This window comes from Elephas maximus, chromosome 22 (assembly GCF_024166365.1).
Source record: "Elephas maximus indicus isolate mEleMax1 chromosome 22, mEleMax1 primary haplotype, whole genome shotgun sequence".
Lineage (NCBI taxonomy): Eukaryota > Metazoa > Chordata > Mammalia > Proboscidea > Elephantidae > Elephas > Elephas maximus.
Window position 1 is genome coordinate 7065616 of NC_064840.1, and position 13496 is coordinate 7079111.

Consider the following 13496-nt stretch of genomic DNA (forward strand, 5'->3'; position numbering starts at 1 on the left):
GAAAAAAGAAGATACGTCTTTTTATATATTTGACGGTTGTTCAGCTTTGGTCAGCTTTTTTTCTTTTAGCCAATTTATAAGTATGATTTTAAAGTGTAAGTGTTGAATTTCTGTATCCTCAGTTTCTATTTTTCGTAGCAGCTGAGGAGATTCTTAGGTGTTATAGGAATGTCTTCTATCATACTGGTGTCTCCGTCTTATTTCCAGTCGACTTCTAAAATCCTGAAAAACCAGTTTTGAGTCTGAGTGCTGAAAATGCAGTCTGATATAGTAAAATGTTAACAGCAGTTACCTCTGGATGTTAGGATTACCAATTATTGTTAATTTTATTTTTTATGCTTCTATCTTTCAAAAAGTTTTACAATGAAATTGTATTCCTTTTAAAATTAGAAAAAAGTACTCTATTGAAAAAGAAAATACGTTCAGTCAGTATAACATATATATTACATAGAAGCGAAATACTCTTCCTTTTCTTCTCTAGCAAAAAGAGAGATTATGTTAACACCAGTGACTGTGGCCTATAGTCCAAAGCGATCACCTAAAGAAAATTTGTCCCCAGGATTTAGCCATCTACTTAACAAAAATGAAAGCAGCCCAGTTCGGTAAGTTCTTTAAAATTGTAGAATAAAGAATACATGTATTACTGCTTTATTTTTTAAATGTTAACTTATGCCTTTAGCAAACACTAATTTTTAGTTGTCATTGGGAATCCTGTGGATTTAATTGTCTAAATGAGTGTCATACTAAAAATAAAAAAAGTGCTATAGTACCTGAAAATAATTTAACTATATAAACTCACTGCTGCTAAATGTCCAGTGCCACTGGAGAACCCCTTCAAGCTTTTGTGTTCCTGAAAAGATCTAAGGGAAAGGGACACTTTTGAGCCTTTTGTACAAGAAAGGGGGACGTGCTGGTATGGCACTAAACATAAACTTACCTGTGCTCCTGAGAAATTGTCCTCCCTCGAAAGTATGGTCACCAGTGTGTGCTGTAATGGAAATAGCATTGACCCTTAAGGCATAAGACCTGGCTCTAGATCCAGCCCCATCAGTGTCTGCAAGAGATTCCGTAAGCACTTTGAACCTCAGTTTCCTCTTCTGTGAAACGAGGATAAAAATACCTATGCTGCTTATTTCACAAATGAGATAATGCATGGTTAAGTGCTATTAATCGCTAAACTATTAAAATGTAAGTGTAATTTTGTGTTATAAAATATAAATTAAATTTCAGTTTTAGGAATATATGACCAGCTTTCTTTTTAAGAAAATATGTGAGTTAATTGAATGCCAGCTCATCTCTCTAGTGGAGACAGAGAAAACCAGTTAACTTTTTTTTCTCACAAGTCACTTGCTTCATTCAATAGATTTGATATACTTTTGGATGATTTAGATACCGTTCCTGTGTCTGCATTACAACGCACCAGTCCAAGAAAACAGCTCCAGTTTCTTCCTCTAGATGACTCGGAAGGTATCTTTTCCTACAAAATTACTAGTTATGGGTTTAGTCATTCATTTTGTGAGATTCTAGTATTTTTCCCAGGTCCTACACTTTATAATATCCTGCACTTAAATATTGCTCACTCAAAGAACTTCTGCGAATAAGCATTCATGATGCTTTGTATTATCGTGTCAATGTTGTTATCCTCATTGAAAAGTTGGGACACTGAGGTACAGGGAATGGTACTGTTTCATCACCAGGGCCATACTGTTCAGTTATTCTCTTATTTGCTCTATAAATAATGTAAACTTACTCTATGATGTATGTGCAACTCAGGCTTTAGGTAATTTTTCCTCTTTTTATCTTTAAGGTCGGAATGAAGTTATAAGATAATGTATGTGAAATCACTTAGGTAGGCTCTCAAAGCGTTAACTCTCTAGGGCTGGTGTATACGCACTAATGTTGGAAACTGTCTTATGTGTTAAGTTTTCGTCTCCCTTAGGGAAGCTGTGAAGATAGTTAGACTGACGGCAAAGCTTTTAGAATTCTTTGGAGAAAAAGCGCTGAGTAAATATGATTGATGATCATCTCTCTCTCCATGACTTTTTTTGGCCGTATGGCAGCCATTTCCAGAAAGTGAAATAGGGTAATGTGTTTAATGTGTATGTGATCTCTGGGAAAAATCGATAAAATGAAGCAATTTTATTCCTCTCTGACAGAAGAAAAATATTCAGAAAAAGCTTCTGACAACCATGTTAATCATAGCTCTTGCCCCGAACCGATGCCAGACGGAGCAAAGAAAGTATCTGTGAGATCGGCCTGGGAGAAGAGTAAATCGATTAGCTGTGAACAGTGTAAGCCTGCTTCAGGAACACCACAGGGTAATGATTTTGAATATACAGCAAAAATTAGGACCTTGGCTGAAACGGAGCGATTTTTTGATGAGCTTACGAAAGAAAAAGACCAGGTAACAAACATTAAAAAGAAATCTTTTCTTGAACTTAATGCTTCCATCTAAGGAATAGTCAGAGGGGAATTACTGAGCCAAAGTGCCACTGGAATTTCTGTGGAACACCATACCAGAGCTGCAGTAGCGTTTGGGTAGAAAACATCTTTGAGCCATGCTATCAGTATTAATTGATGACAAGAGGGAACTTAGATAAAGACTGAATGGACAAGGAACTGCTAGGCTGAAATCTTTTCTTTTCCATTCTCTGTTATAATCCTCCATGGCGGGAATTGGAATTCGTTCACTCTTATTTAGACATTCTTTTGCTTTAACAGATCGAGGCAGCTCTAAGCCGAATGCCTTCTCCTGGAGGGCGGATCACTCTGCAGACAAGATTAAACCAGGTAAAAGGCCTTAGCTGGACGCTGCTGTGGGGACTTGATACTGGTCTTGTGCTCCGCTTTTCCAAGATGATTTTAAAATCAGAGCTTTTAGGCATATTGAAGCAAGCAATCAAAACTCTTAGACTTTACAGATAGTGTTTGATGATTATAGCATATTTTATAACTGTACGCTAGCTTCCAGGAATAAAAGCTGGTTTTACCTTCAGACTTCAGGAAATTATGTTCATGCCATTGTGTTTTGAAGAAATGAAATTGAGAGCGAACGGCAATAAGCCTTTTGGCAGACTTTACATTGTCGGTGCTCTCACATTAAATCTCCTTTTTTGTGTTCATTTTCTCCCCCTCAAAATCTAATTTATTTCTGAACCCCTTTCCATTTTTTAAGCATGTAATATTGTCGCACTTTGCAGCTGGACTCCCTGTAGAGGTAAAATACAAAGCCGTGGTTCTGTCACTGAGCATGAGCCGGCAAGGGTGATGTGCCCTGTGTACGTTTCTTTCTTTTTTAATAATTTATTTTATTTTAGTTGTTGTTGAGAATACACACACCAGAATATAACACCAATTCAACAGGTTTTACATGTACGATTCAGTGACACTGATTACCATTCTTTGAGTTATGCAACCATTCTCATCCTCCTTTTCTGAGTTGTTCCCCCCTGCCCCCCGTTAAGATAAACTCACTGCCCCATAAGCTTCCTATCCAATGTTTGAGTTGCTCTTGTCACTCTGATCACACATAGATAGATCTTAAAAGAGCACAGTGCTCAAGGCAGACATTCCTTACTAGTTAGGCTAAACCATTGTTTGGTTTTAAGAAGATTTCAGGGAATTTTTTTGGTTTAAGGTTTAAAGATTATCTCAGGGTAGTAGTTTCAGGGGTTGTGTGCGTTTCTTTTAGTTGCTTTTCAAAGAGAAAAGTATGAAATATAGAACATTTTAAACCTCTTTTTGTAATATTTTAAACATAGCAAGTATATGGTCTCTAATATAATATATAATTGCTCTTTTTGGTCTTATCATGCCTTGATGTAGGAAAAGCTCATTTACAGATTGATCTGTGATACCAGAAGTAAAGAAAGCCACAAAGAAAATTTAAAAAAAAGGAAAACCAAACTTGTTGCAGTTGAGTCGATCCTGACTCACAGCGACCGTATAGGACAGAGTAAAACTGCCTCATAGGGTTTCCAAGGAGTGGCTGGTGGATTCAAACTGCCGACCTTTTGGTTAGTAGCCGTGGCTCACTGTAGCTGTTAACCACTGTGCCACCAGGGGTCCCCAGAGAAAATAAGAGTACACCTGACTGCTTTTTTTTCCCTGGTGGCATAGTGGTTAAGAGCTCGGCTACTAACCAAGAGGTGGGCAGTTCAAGCCCATCAGCTGCTCCTTGGAAGCCCTACGGGGAAGTTCTCCTCTGTCCTAGAGGGTCGTTGTGTGTTGAAATCGACTTGACAGCGGTGGGTTTTTTCATATCTTTTTATTGTTCTGAAAGTTTATATTCAGTAATTTTTTTTTTTTTTAGTTTTTATTGTACTTTAAGTGAAAGCTTACAAATCAAGTCAGTCTCTCACACAAAAATTTATATACACCTTGCTGTATATTCCTGGTTGCTCTCCCCTCTAATGAGACAGCACACTCCTTCTCTCCGCCCTCTATTTTCGTGTCCATTCGGCCAGCTTCTGACCTACACTGCCCTCTCATCTCCCCTCCAGACAGGAGCTGCCCACATAGTCTCATGTGTCTACTTGATCCCAGAAGCTCACTCCTCACCAGTATCATTTTCTGTCTCGTAGTCCAGTCCAACCCGTTTGAAGAGTTGGCTTTGGGAATGGTTTATATTTAGTAATTCTTATGTCTGGATTAATACACAAAACTCTTCTTAAAATAGTTTACTGGGAAGGCATAAGAAAAATTTGCTGATACCCTGATTCTAAATCTATCTGAAACATTTAGTTTAATATATTTTTTATATAATGAATATTAAAAGTTTGTTCTCTCAGAATACAACTTCAAGGGCACTAGTCTCTGTTCATAGATGTCACAGCTTTTTCCATCCAATAAGAAGACAGATGGCAGCAAAAGGGGCAGAGGATAGTGAAAAATAACAGTGGGCAAAAAAACAAAAGATGAAAAATGTTCAGCCTCACTCATTAATTTAAAAATTCACATTTAAGCAAAGGCATCACCTTTTTTTAAACCTTCGACAGGTATGTTTAAAAAGCAATACCCAGAATGGGGAAAAGCTTATATTCACACACCGCAGGGCAAGTAGAAATTATCAGAAACGTTCTGAGTGCAACTTGACATCTATCCAAAGCTTTAGAATTCTGCATTTCTTTGGACCCAGCAGTTTAACTTCTGGAACTGATTCTCTAGGCAGTACTTCTGACATGTGCAGAAAGATAATGTTGAAGAAGATTTGTTGCAGCATTATGTATTTGATACCCAAGATTAGAAGTAACCTGAATTTCTACTAAAAGGTTCTTGGTTAAATGTGGCATAACAATCAAATATTGCACATTTATTTAAAAGGATGTGTTGTACAGAATACAAGGAAGGTCAGCACAACTGGACTAAACCAAAAAGCAAAGAAGTTTCCTGAATAAACTGAATGCTTCGAAGGCCAGCACAGCAGGGGCGAGGGTTTGGGGACCATGGTTTCAGGGGACATGTAAGTCAATTGGCATAATAAAATCTATTAAGAAAACATTCCGCATCCCACATTGAAGAGTGGCGTCTGGGGTCTTAAACGGTAGCAAGCAGCCATCTAAGATGCGTCAACTGGTCTCAACCCACCTGGATCAAAGGAGAATGAAGAACACCAAGGACACAAGGTAATTACAAGCCCAACAGACAGAAAGGGCCACATGAACCAGAGACTACATCAGCCTGAGACCAGAAGAACTAGATGGTGCCCAGCTACAACCGATGACTGCCCTGACAGGGAACACAATAGAGAACCCCTGAGGGAGCAGGAGAGCAGTGGGATGCAGACCCCGAATTCTCGTAAAAAGACCAGACTTAATGGTCTGACTGGCACTGGAAGGACCCCGGTGGTCATGGCCCCCAGTCCTTCTGTTGCCCCAGGACAGGAACCATTCCCGAAGCCAACTCTTCACACATGGATGGGATTGGACAGTGGGTTGGAGAGGGATGCTGGTAAGGAGTGAGCTTCTTGGATCAGGTGGACACTCGAGACTATGTTGGCATCTCCTGCCTGGAGGGGAGATGAGAGGGTAGAGGGGGTTAGAAGCTGGCGAAATGGACACGAAAAGAGAGAGTGGAGGGAGGGAACAGGCTGTCTCATTAGGGGGAGAGTAATTGGGAGTGTTTAGCAAGGTGTATATAATGTTTTTATGTGAGAGACTGACTTGAACTTGATTTCTAAACTTTCACTTAAAGCACAATAAAAATTAAAAAAAAAAAAAAAGATGTGGAAGGGTTATTTTTTATTTTTTCTAAAGAGTGAGAAAGTTTATTAAGGAGATGTGTACATCACCGGGGACCCAGCAGCAACACAGGCTGTCTCTATGGAGCCCCAGGAAGGGTTATTTTATAACATGAAAAGTTCAGTTGGAAGACATTTTGAGACAGAGTTTGATTCTACTTTTTATTTTTGTTTTTAAATGTGTGTATATATGTAGGAAAAATAGGAAAGAGGCGCCATGTTCAGTTCTTGATGGTAGGATTGTGTTTTTAGTATTTTGCTCACCTATCTTCTAAATATTCTATAAAGAACATGTAATCCTTTTGTAATTAGAGTTAAAGGAAAAATCTTAAATTTTTTCCAGGACAATATTGGAGTTAATACTGAATAATGTATCTAAAATGATAAATACATAATACGTTTCAGGGACTATTTATTTAGTAGTAGTCCTGACTGTGTAAAAATGAAAGTTATTACACTGACTCATTGAGAAATCCGTTGTTCTTTGGGAAGTCTCCTCCAATATTTTCCCCGCTTTTCAACTTAGAAATTTTCGTCAGAAGAAAGTTATTTGGTTTTCAGGATCTGAGTAAATGGCACACAGCACCAAGTGGCTCTGCCCGTCTGTCCTGAAGCTTCATCTCGTACCGTCGTCCTCAGTTCAGCCAAGCCAAAGACTGAGCCCGATCCAGTGCCGTGACCACAGTTCCTGTCTGCTCGGAGTGCTGACCGCACTGAGAATGTTTTCAAGGGCAGCAGTTCTTTTGAATGGTCGCAAACCTGATTCAAGTTCAGTATAAAAGGAATGATAAATGACAAAGATTTGTATAGAAGACAGAACGAGTATCTGTAATGTTAAGATTTATATTTGCTCTTTTACTAAAAGAAAGGTCAATTTGGTGGTAATTATAGAACCAGTGAACTCAATCTAGAATTCTAATTAAACTTTTTTTCCATTATTTTCACCTAGGAAGCCCTGGAAGATCGTTTGGAAAGGATTAACCGAGAACTGGGTTCAGTTCGCATGACGCTAAAGAAGTTTCACGTTTTGCGCACCTCTGCAAATCTTTGAGATTTGTAGCCATTAAATTTTGAGATGGTTTTGTTTGCACTAATGTATAATTATGCCCTCAGAAAAGGCCAACTATTTTGTACTGTTTATAAGCCTTCAGACAGTAGTTTTACAATCATGCTATTCTTTACACTTGCTATTTTATACTTCAAATGGCCACATATTTTCAAGATATTTTTGTTATGCTCAGGAATCTCTTGTATATTTTACTATTTAAAAAGTGTTATTTTTAAATAGTACATGTCTCCAGTTTATATCAAGAACATGGAAATGTAAATGGAGAGGCAGCTTGTTTCTAAACAAATCGTGTTATCCTTTTACAATTAACTTTGCACACCAGTTTTATAAACTTATTCTACATTGTAAATATGATTTGGTTTTTTTAAAAATAAGTGGTTAAGAACAGAGAGCTTCCATAATGATAGACTAATACTGCTAAATGCAAAAAAAAAAAAAAATTTACAGTATACTATGAATTTCAGTTGTTTTGAGGTTTTTAAATGATACAGATCCTGTTTGAAACATGTCTTAGAGTGAATATTAGAATAATAATGAGATATTTGAAAACTACATGGATATGAATCAGTGTTTCCCTAAACTTTATAATTTGTAAGGAAAGAAAAATGAGAGGGATATAGGTCCCTGACTTTGTCATACACGTAGTACTTTTAAGAAAAGGTTAAGCATTCGGAGAGCTGTGTCTCCCTGCCTATAGTTCTGAATGTAGATTCTGTCCCACTCTTGACACTAAGCAAATAAAGCTTTGGTGAAATACAGACCACCACCCAGGGCGGTTGTTAAGAGCAGCCTTGGTTTCCTTAATGTACACGGCCTTAGCTGTCCGTCAGAGTCTTCATCCAGACAGTTGTAACCCCTTTCCATACCCTCAACTGCTGCCAAAAGGAAAGACAAAGTATTCCTACGGTAGGTGCTGTGAGAACACTAGGTTTTGGATCAGAGCAAAGTAACTGTGTTTGCTAATGGACGCGGAATGTGTCTGGACTAAGCTTGGTGCCTTTGCTTGGCCTGGCTGGGCCCCACCCACTGCTTTGGCGTCGCCTCCTGATTCTGGGAAGTAGCCCGTGGACAGGAGGCTCTGCTGTGCTCCTGGAGGCCTGGCAGGTGTGTCTTGACTATTGGTCCAGCCTGGACTGCTTAACTACCCACTTTTCTGTGGCCAATCCACACTCAGTGCTCACACATTGAAGCTCTGAACATGGTGATAAACAGAGCCACTCCAAACTTTGAAAATTGATGCCCACATACCATGCTCAGGTTTTCAATTTTGGCTTGCTTTTGCGCTTTTCTCCTTTCTGTATAGCTCTTAATAACATGCAGTTATAATGAACCAAGCCAAACCCAGTTATCCTAGCAGGGCATATTTATATGTCTGTGACCAGGGATCCAAATTGTTACCTTCACCAAAGCATCACCTGGTGGGTCTCCAGGCCAGGTGCCCATAGCCACGTACCCTCCTTACAGTTCGGGGCCGTACTCAGCACGCGGGACCCTCCCCCCAAGGCTGCCCTGCCACTCTCCGTCCTATCCCATCCGTGAATTGAGCCTTTGCCCCCAACTCCTGCGGCCAGGCCTAATCAAAAGTAATTACCGATATAGTCAAGTGCCTTTATTCTTGATATTTTTGTTTTTTCTAACCTCTTTTTTTTTTTTATCTCCTAGTTAATAGAAAAGAAAAACTTCTTGTTAATTAAGCTCCAGCACAGCTTGCATCAGACGTTGTAAAGAGCTTTATTTTACTGATATTCCTTTCTTTCATGTGTTCTTATATGCGATGTTAAAAATTGTTTTGAAAATTAGGATATTTCATTGTTCCTGGCTTTTATTATAAAGCCTATTACATTCTTAATAAGGAAATTGCCATTTAGAAGAGATTATAGTTTTATCTTGTCAAGTTGTTATCTTCTTAAAAAAAAAAAATTAGTAGCCTATATTGGTTTATCTCAAGAAAGGCATTAAGCCCCATCAGAATATCCTCTGCGCCTCTCTATTGGAGAACACGTGCTTTGATTTGTGAAGTGTGTAATAGATTTGGAAGTATCAGTCACTTATAAAAAGAAATTTTATTATTTTTTTCTTCATAGCTGTGAAGGGAAAACCAAGAATTCTCTCAGCCCTTTCTCTTTGGGAATGCTTAACTTATGAACACCCAACTTAAAAACAACTCAGCCTAAGAGTAGCAAAAGTGGCAATCTTAAATAGCAACTCTTACCCCAGGGAGGTAAGCTGTATTTGTGGACCCATGGGGCTATGCTGCAGCTAATGACAAACCTAGTGAATCTTCCGCTCTGGGACGTGCCTTTTTCAGTGCAGAGGGGAAGTTAACTCTCTCCTTCCACCTAGATGGGCCCCCTTCCTCTCCCTTACAAAGCCTCTATTTGCAGAAGCCACTCCTAGGGTACGTAGTGCTTGAGGAGTCCCAAGTGAAAAGTTACCCATAGACTTTCCAGTTGAAGCCACAGTAGATGAAGCTGAGGTGGCGGTGCGAGAACTGGAGAACTGTGCAGCAGCTCGGGGGGACAGGAGCGCAGGGAGGTGGAGGAAGCAGCGAGGGCCACACCTGGCTCGGCCGCCTCCAGTCTTCCTCTCCCACGGCGCCTGGTGCTTATTAGCAAGTGTTCAATCCATGGTACATTTCAGATCCATTCTGAGGTAAATAGAATTTTGAGGTAACAATTTAGTGATTTTTTTAAAACAGAAAAGTAGATTGTGTTCTAAGCAATCTCACCTAAAAAGTACCTTGTGTCTGATATTTCTCTGAGGTGGTCCAGTAAGTGTTCTCATATGTTTGCAAAAAACATGCGCTTTCTTGGAGTTTAAAAGAACTGCATCCTGGTATGGGCTTTTTTTTTTTTTTTTTAATTTTGAGAACTTGTTGAGTGTAAGTTCAGAAAGCACTTTGATCTTAAAATTGGTGAGTTTGAGTCTAGTTGATATAAGCTGTATTCCAAAAAATTGCCAATGTGCTCAAAACAGTTGCTCCTTCCTGTGTTCCATAATTACACACCCAAGGGTGACGGCACATGGAACGGAACTCCTTGGAGGAGGTGCTGCCTGGGTGTTAGGAGAGATATGTGAAGATTATGGCGTTTTTAGTGTTTGATAACCAACCAAAAAGTGTTCCCCCTTTTAGCCCAGAAAGGCCAGGTGCTTTGCTGAATGCTGTTTGAATTCTGAACCCTGTACCTATATATGTGTAGTAAAGTTTGACCTTTTTGTCATTTTAATTTTGAGATATCTCCAAAGCAGTTTTCACTGAATTTTAATGTGCCACTTGTGCCGCAAGTCTTTAAGAAGCTTTAAGTAATAGACGCGTCCCTAGAGCCACTGAGTAATCACAGAGGTGAAGCACGTTCATCCCTCTCCTGAGTGAGTGTCTATGGCTATGAGATTTGGGGGTCTGATTAAACTGATGATATTGCACAAATTTTGCTAGAAATAGTTTCCTGCTCTGCCACCATTCTGTGGCAGTTTGATAATACACTAAGCTATACCAGGATTCTTCAGACTTGGGTTACAAAGCTTTTCCCTTCCCATTTGTGTTTTATTTCAGTAGACCCTGCTCAGTTATGAGGATTCAAGCCATAAATTTGCATTTGCTGAGCATTATATACTGTCATCACTGTTACCACAGATCTTCAGAGATAATGATTTTATTCACATTTGACAATTGAGCTGTAACTCTGACCAATAATGGGAAAAATTTGCTTTACATAGTGCTGCCGATGGTTAGACAAAGACAAGTGCTTGTTGCAGTTGTTTCTCAATTGAGTCAAATATTGAAGTGATGGAATCGTAAGCTCCATGAGAGCCGGGACCACGTCTTTTTTGTTCTTGCACATAGGCATTCAATAAACATTTGTGAACATGAACCGTCTTGTGATGTTTGTGTACTTATTTTAACTGTGAGATCTGATTTTTTAATGCTGTCTTTAATTCTAGGCATATATAAGTTCCGTCACCTGGTTTGAGTGAAATCATTGCTGGGTTACAGCACTTTCTGACTGGCTTATTGCCCTGTGTATGCTCCAGAAATCTTTATTAATAGGTCTTCAGGTACCTCTCAGCAGAGGGAAGGAATTGAGGGTTTAGTGGTTTAGTGGTGATGAGAGACACCTTCACTTGCCTCCGTGTGATCGTCATACGACAGATTTTTTTCTGGCAAGTTATATAATGGTGGCTTTCATGGTCCATCCAGGCTCCAGTTCTGACAGGAACCCTGACATGAGCAGTCTTTTGTGGTTTTTCCATCCATGACTTTATGTGAACTCACCTTGGAGATGCTTTAATTTTAGTTTTCACTTGGCCCTCCCTCCAGGTTAAAAGCACTCTGTGTCTTCTCTCAACCATTTGATAATGCTAACGATAGGAAAACCACCTCTGCATTTTAGGTGTGCCCTGTTCAGTTCCATGACTTCAGATTTTGGCAGACAAGCCCGGCCATGTCCAGTAAATAAATGCTTCACTGTTTTCTTTCACCGAGTACCCTTTTGGCCTTTTTATTTCCCACTTGGAGAGTCCCATGGTGATGGAACATCAAGATGAAGAAAGCGGTTTCAGATTCCCTTCCAGCTCCCTTTTTGACGTCTGGGGGTAGAGCTTCGTGCATACCCCGTGGGTGTTATTACTCCTACTGCTAAAAGACCAAGGATTTTCACTTTTTTGGCTGACAGCACACTTGGTTGGTGCCTTGAGGGGAGAATTCATTGATGCCTACATCTACAAATCCCCATCTAAGTTTGAGCTTCAATGAATCGCCTTTGGTTTGCCCTTAACATACCAAATGCCTCGTGACATCTTGCAGTGTGTTCCCCTTGCTTTGTCATTTTACTCCGATTTTCATTCTTAAAAAGCTAAAGAGTCATTATTAGGGCCGGTCTCCTTGTTCCTCTCCCCAGGGCCACCGACTCCTCTAGTGCTATTCACAAGTCTGGTGACACAGCCCGTGGTGTTAGCGCCAAGAGGTCGGGACTCGGGGGGACCTCACTGCCCTGGAATCGAGCCCCAAGCCCTGAGGGTTTAGGGTTATGGGGGAGGCAGGCTCGCAGGGCAAGGAACGAGCCGGGGCGCGCGTGGGATCTGAAGTTGGAGCGGTAGCTTCCGGCCTGAGGCGTCCGGGCCTCGCGCGCGCTGCTCCCCGCGCGGCCTGACGGAGGCGCCGCCCGCCTGCCCGCCCGCCGCCGCCGCCGCCGCCGCCGCCGCCGCGTGAGGGAATGCGAGGGCCCGCGCCGAGGCTGTCAGACCCGGCCAGGCCCGCCCCGCCGGCGCTTCTTCCCGGAGCTCGCGGCGGCGGCGGCGGAGGGCGAGCGGCGGCCCCACGTGCGCCGACGGCCGCGGAGCATGCCCGGGAGAGGCGACCGCTGCGCCTGGGGCCAGCTCGCGGCGGCGGCGTGCAGCCGGCCGGGCCGGGGCCGCGGAGCCGGCGTCTCCCCGGCCGCGTGAGGCGCGGGGCCCAGGCGAGCAGAGGACGGCGGCGGCGCGCGGGTGAGTGGCTCTGGGCGGCCGCGGGGGCGCGCGCGGGCCTGTTGGGGGCGCCCTCGCGGGCCGGGACCCCGGGGGACCGCGGCTCCGAGAGGCCCCGGGCCCCAGCGCGCCGCCGGGTCTGAGGGGAAAGTGGGAGCCGGGCCGGCCGCGCAGGCGGGGAGCAAGAGGGTGTGGTGATCCGGGACCCCGGGGGGCGCGCGGGAACCCCAGTCTCAGGAAGTCGCCCCGGGGTCCAGCCCTCGGTGAGTCACCGGCACCGCGGATCGCGCCCCGAAGGCTCATTTCCGAATTTCCGTCGGCGGCGGCTGAGCGCTGGGGGTCACCGCGGTCCAGGGCAGGTGTGTTTGCAGGGCTGGGCCTGCCGGCCAGACTCCCCCCATGGAAGGGCAAGGACCGGGCTGGCCGGGGCGGGGGGCACAGCCGGGTCGGGCCCTCGAAAGGTGTTCATCCGAGGGAGCCCAGAGCTGGGGAGAAGGCGCTCCCGGAGTCCCCTTGGCCGAGGACGCACAATCTGAGCCATCTCCATCCTGAATCTCCCTGTCCTGCTGTAATCCGGGGTCCAGCTCTGTTTTAGAGGCGCGCTTGCTCCTCCACCGGACCCTGCCCTTCATACCAGCGGGGGCTGAGGGGGCCCTGAGGAGAGGGCACCTTGAGTCTCCCACCCCCATGTGCATTAATCCCCCCAAGAGACCCCAAACGGCCCTT

The 13496-nt window shown here is 42.8% G+C and overlaps 2 protein-coding genes across 19 annotated transcripts in view; both read left to right on the forward strand.

Annotated features, from left to right (window-relative positions):
* Window positions 1–11173, forward strand: part of MPHOSPH9 (M-phase phosphoprotein 9) — a 59075-nt gene extending 47902 nt beyond the window's left edge. For 6 of the 14 annotated variants that reach the window (XM_049865777.1, XM_049865780.1, XM_049865784.1 and 3 more), the window contains 4 exons: window positions 482–602; window positions 1364–1467; window positions 2157–2404; window positions 2722–7280. In XM_049865777.1, the coding sequence (XP_049721734.1) occupies window positions 482–602; window positions 1364–1467; window positions 2157–2404; window positions 2722–2925 (677 nt within the window). In that variant the 3' untranslated portion in view covers window positions 2926–7280. Of the gene's footprint in view, window positions 1–481; window positions 603–1363; window positions 1468–2156 lie in introns of all 14 variants that reach the window. The other 8 variants (XM_049865781.1, XM_049865783.1, XR_007514878.1 and 5 more) reach the window with 7 other exon arrangements.
* A 1342-nt stretch (window positions 11174–12515) lies between these two features.
* PITPNM2 (phosphatidylinositol transfer protein membrane associated 2) overlaps window positions 12516–13496 on the forward strand; it is a 144417-nt gene continuing 143436 nt past the window's right edge. For 3 of the 5 annotated variants that reach the window (XM_049865264.1, XM_049865263.1, XM_049865265.1), the window contains exon 1: window positions 12517–12791. The gene's annotated coding sequence lies outside the window, so the exon portion shown is untranslated. Of the gene's footprint in view, window positions 12792–12883; window positions 13130–13496 lie in introns of those variants that run through there. The other 2 variants (XM_049865254.1, XM_049865260.1) reach the window with 2 other exon arrangements.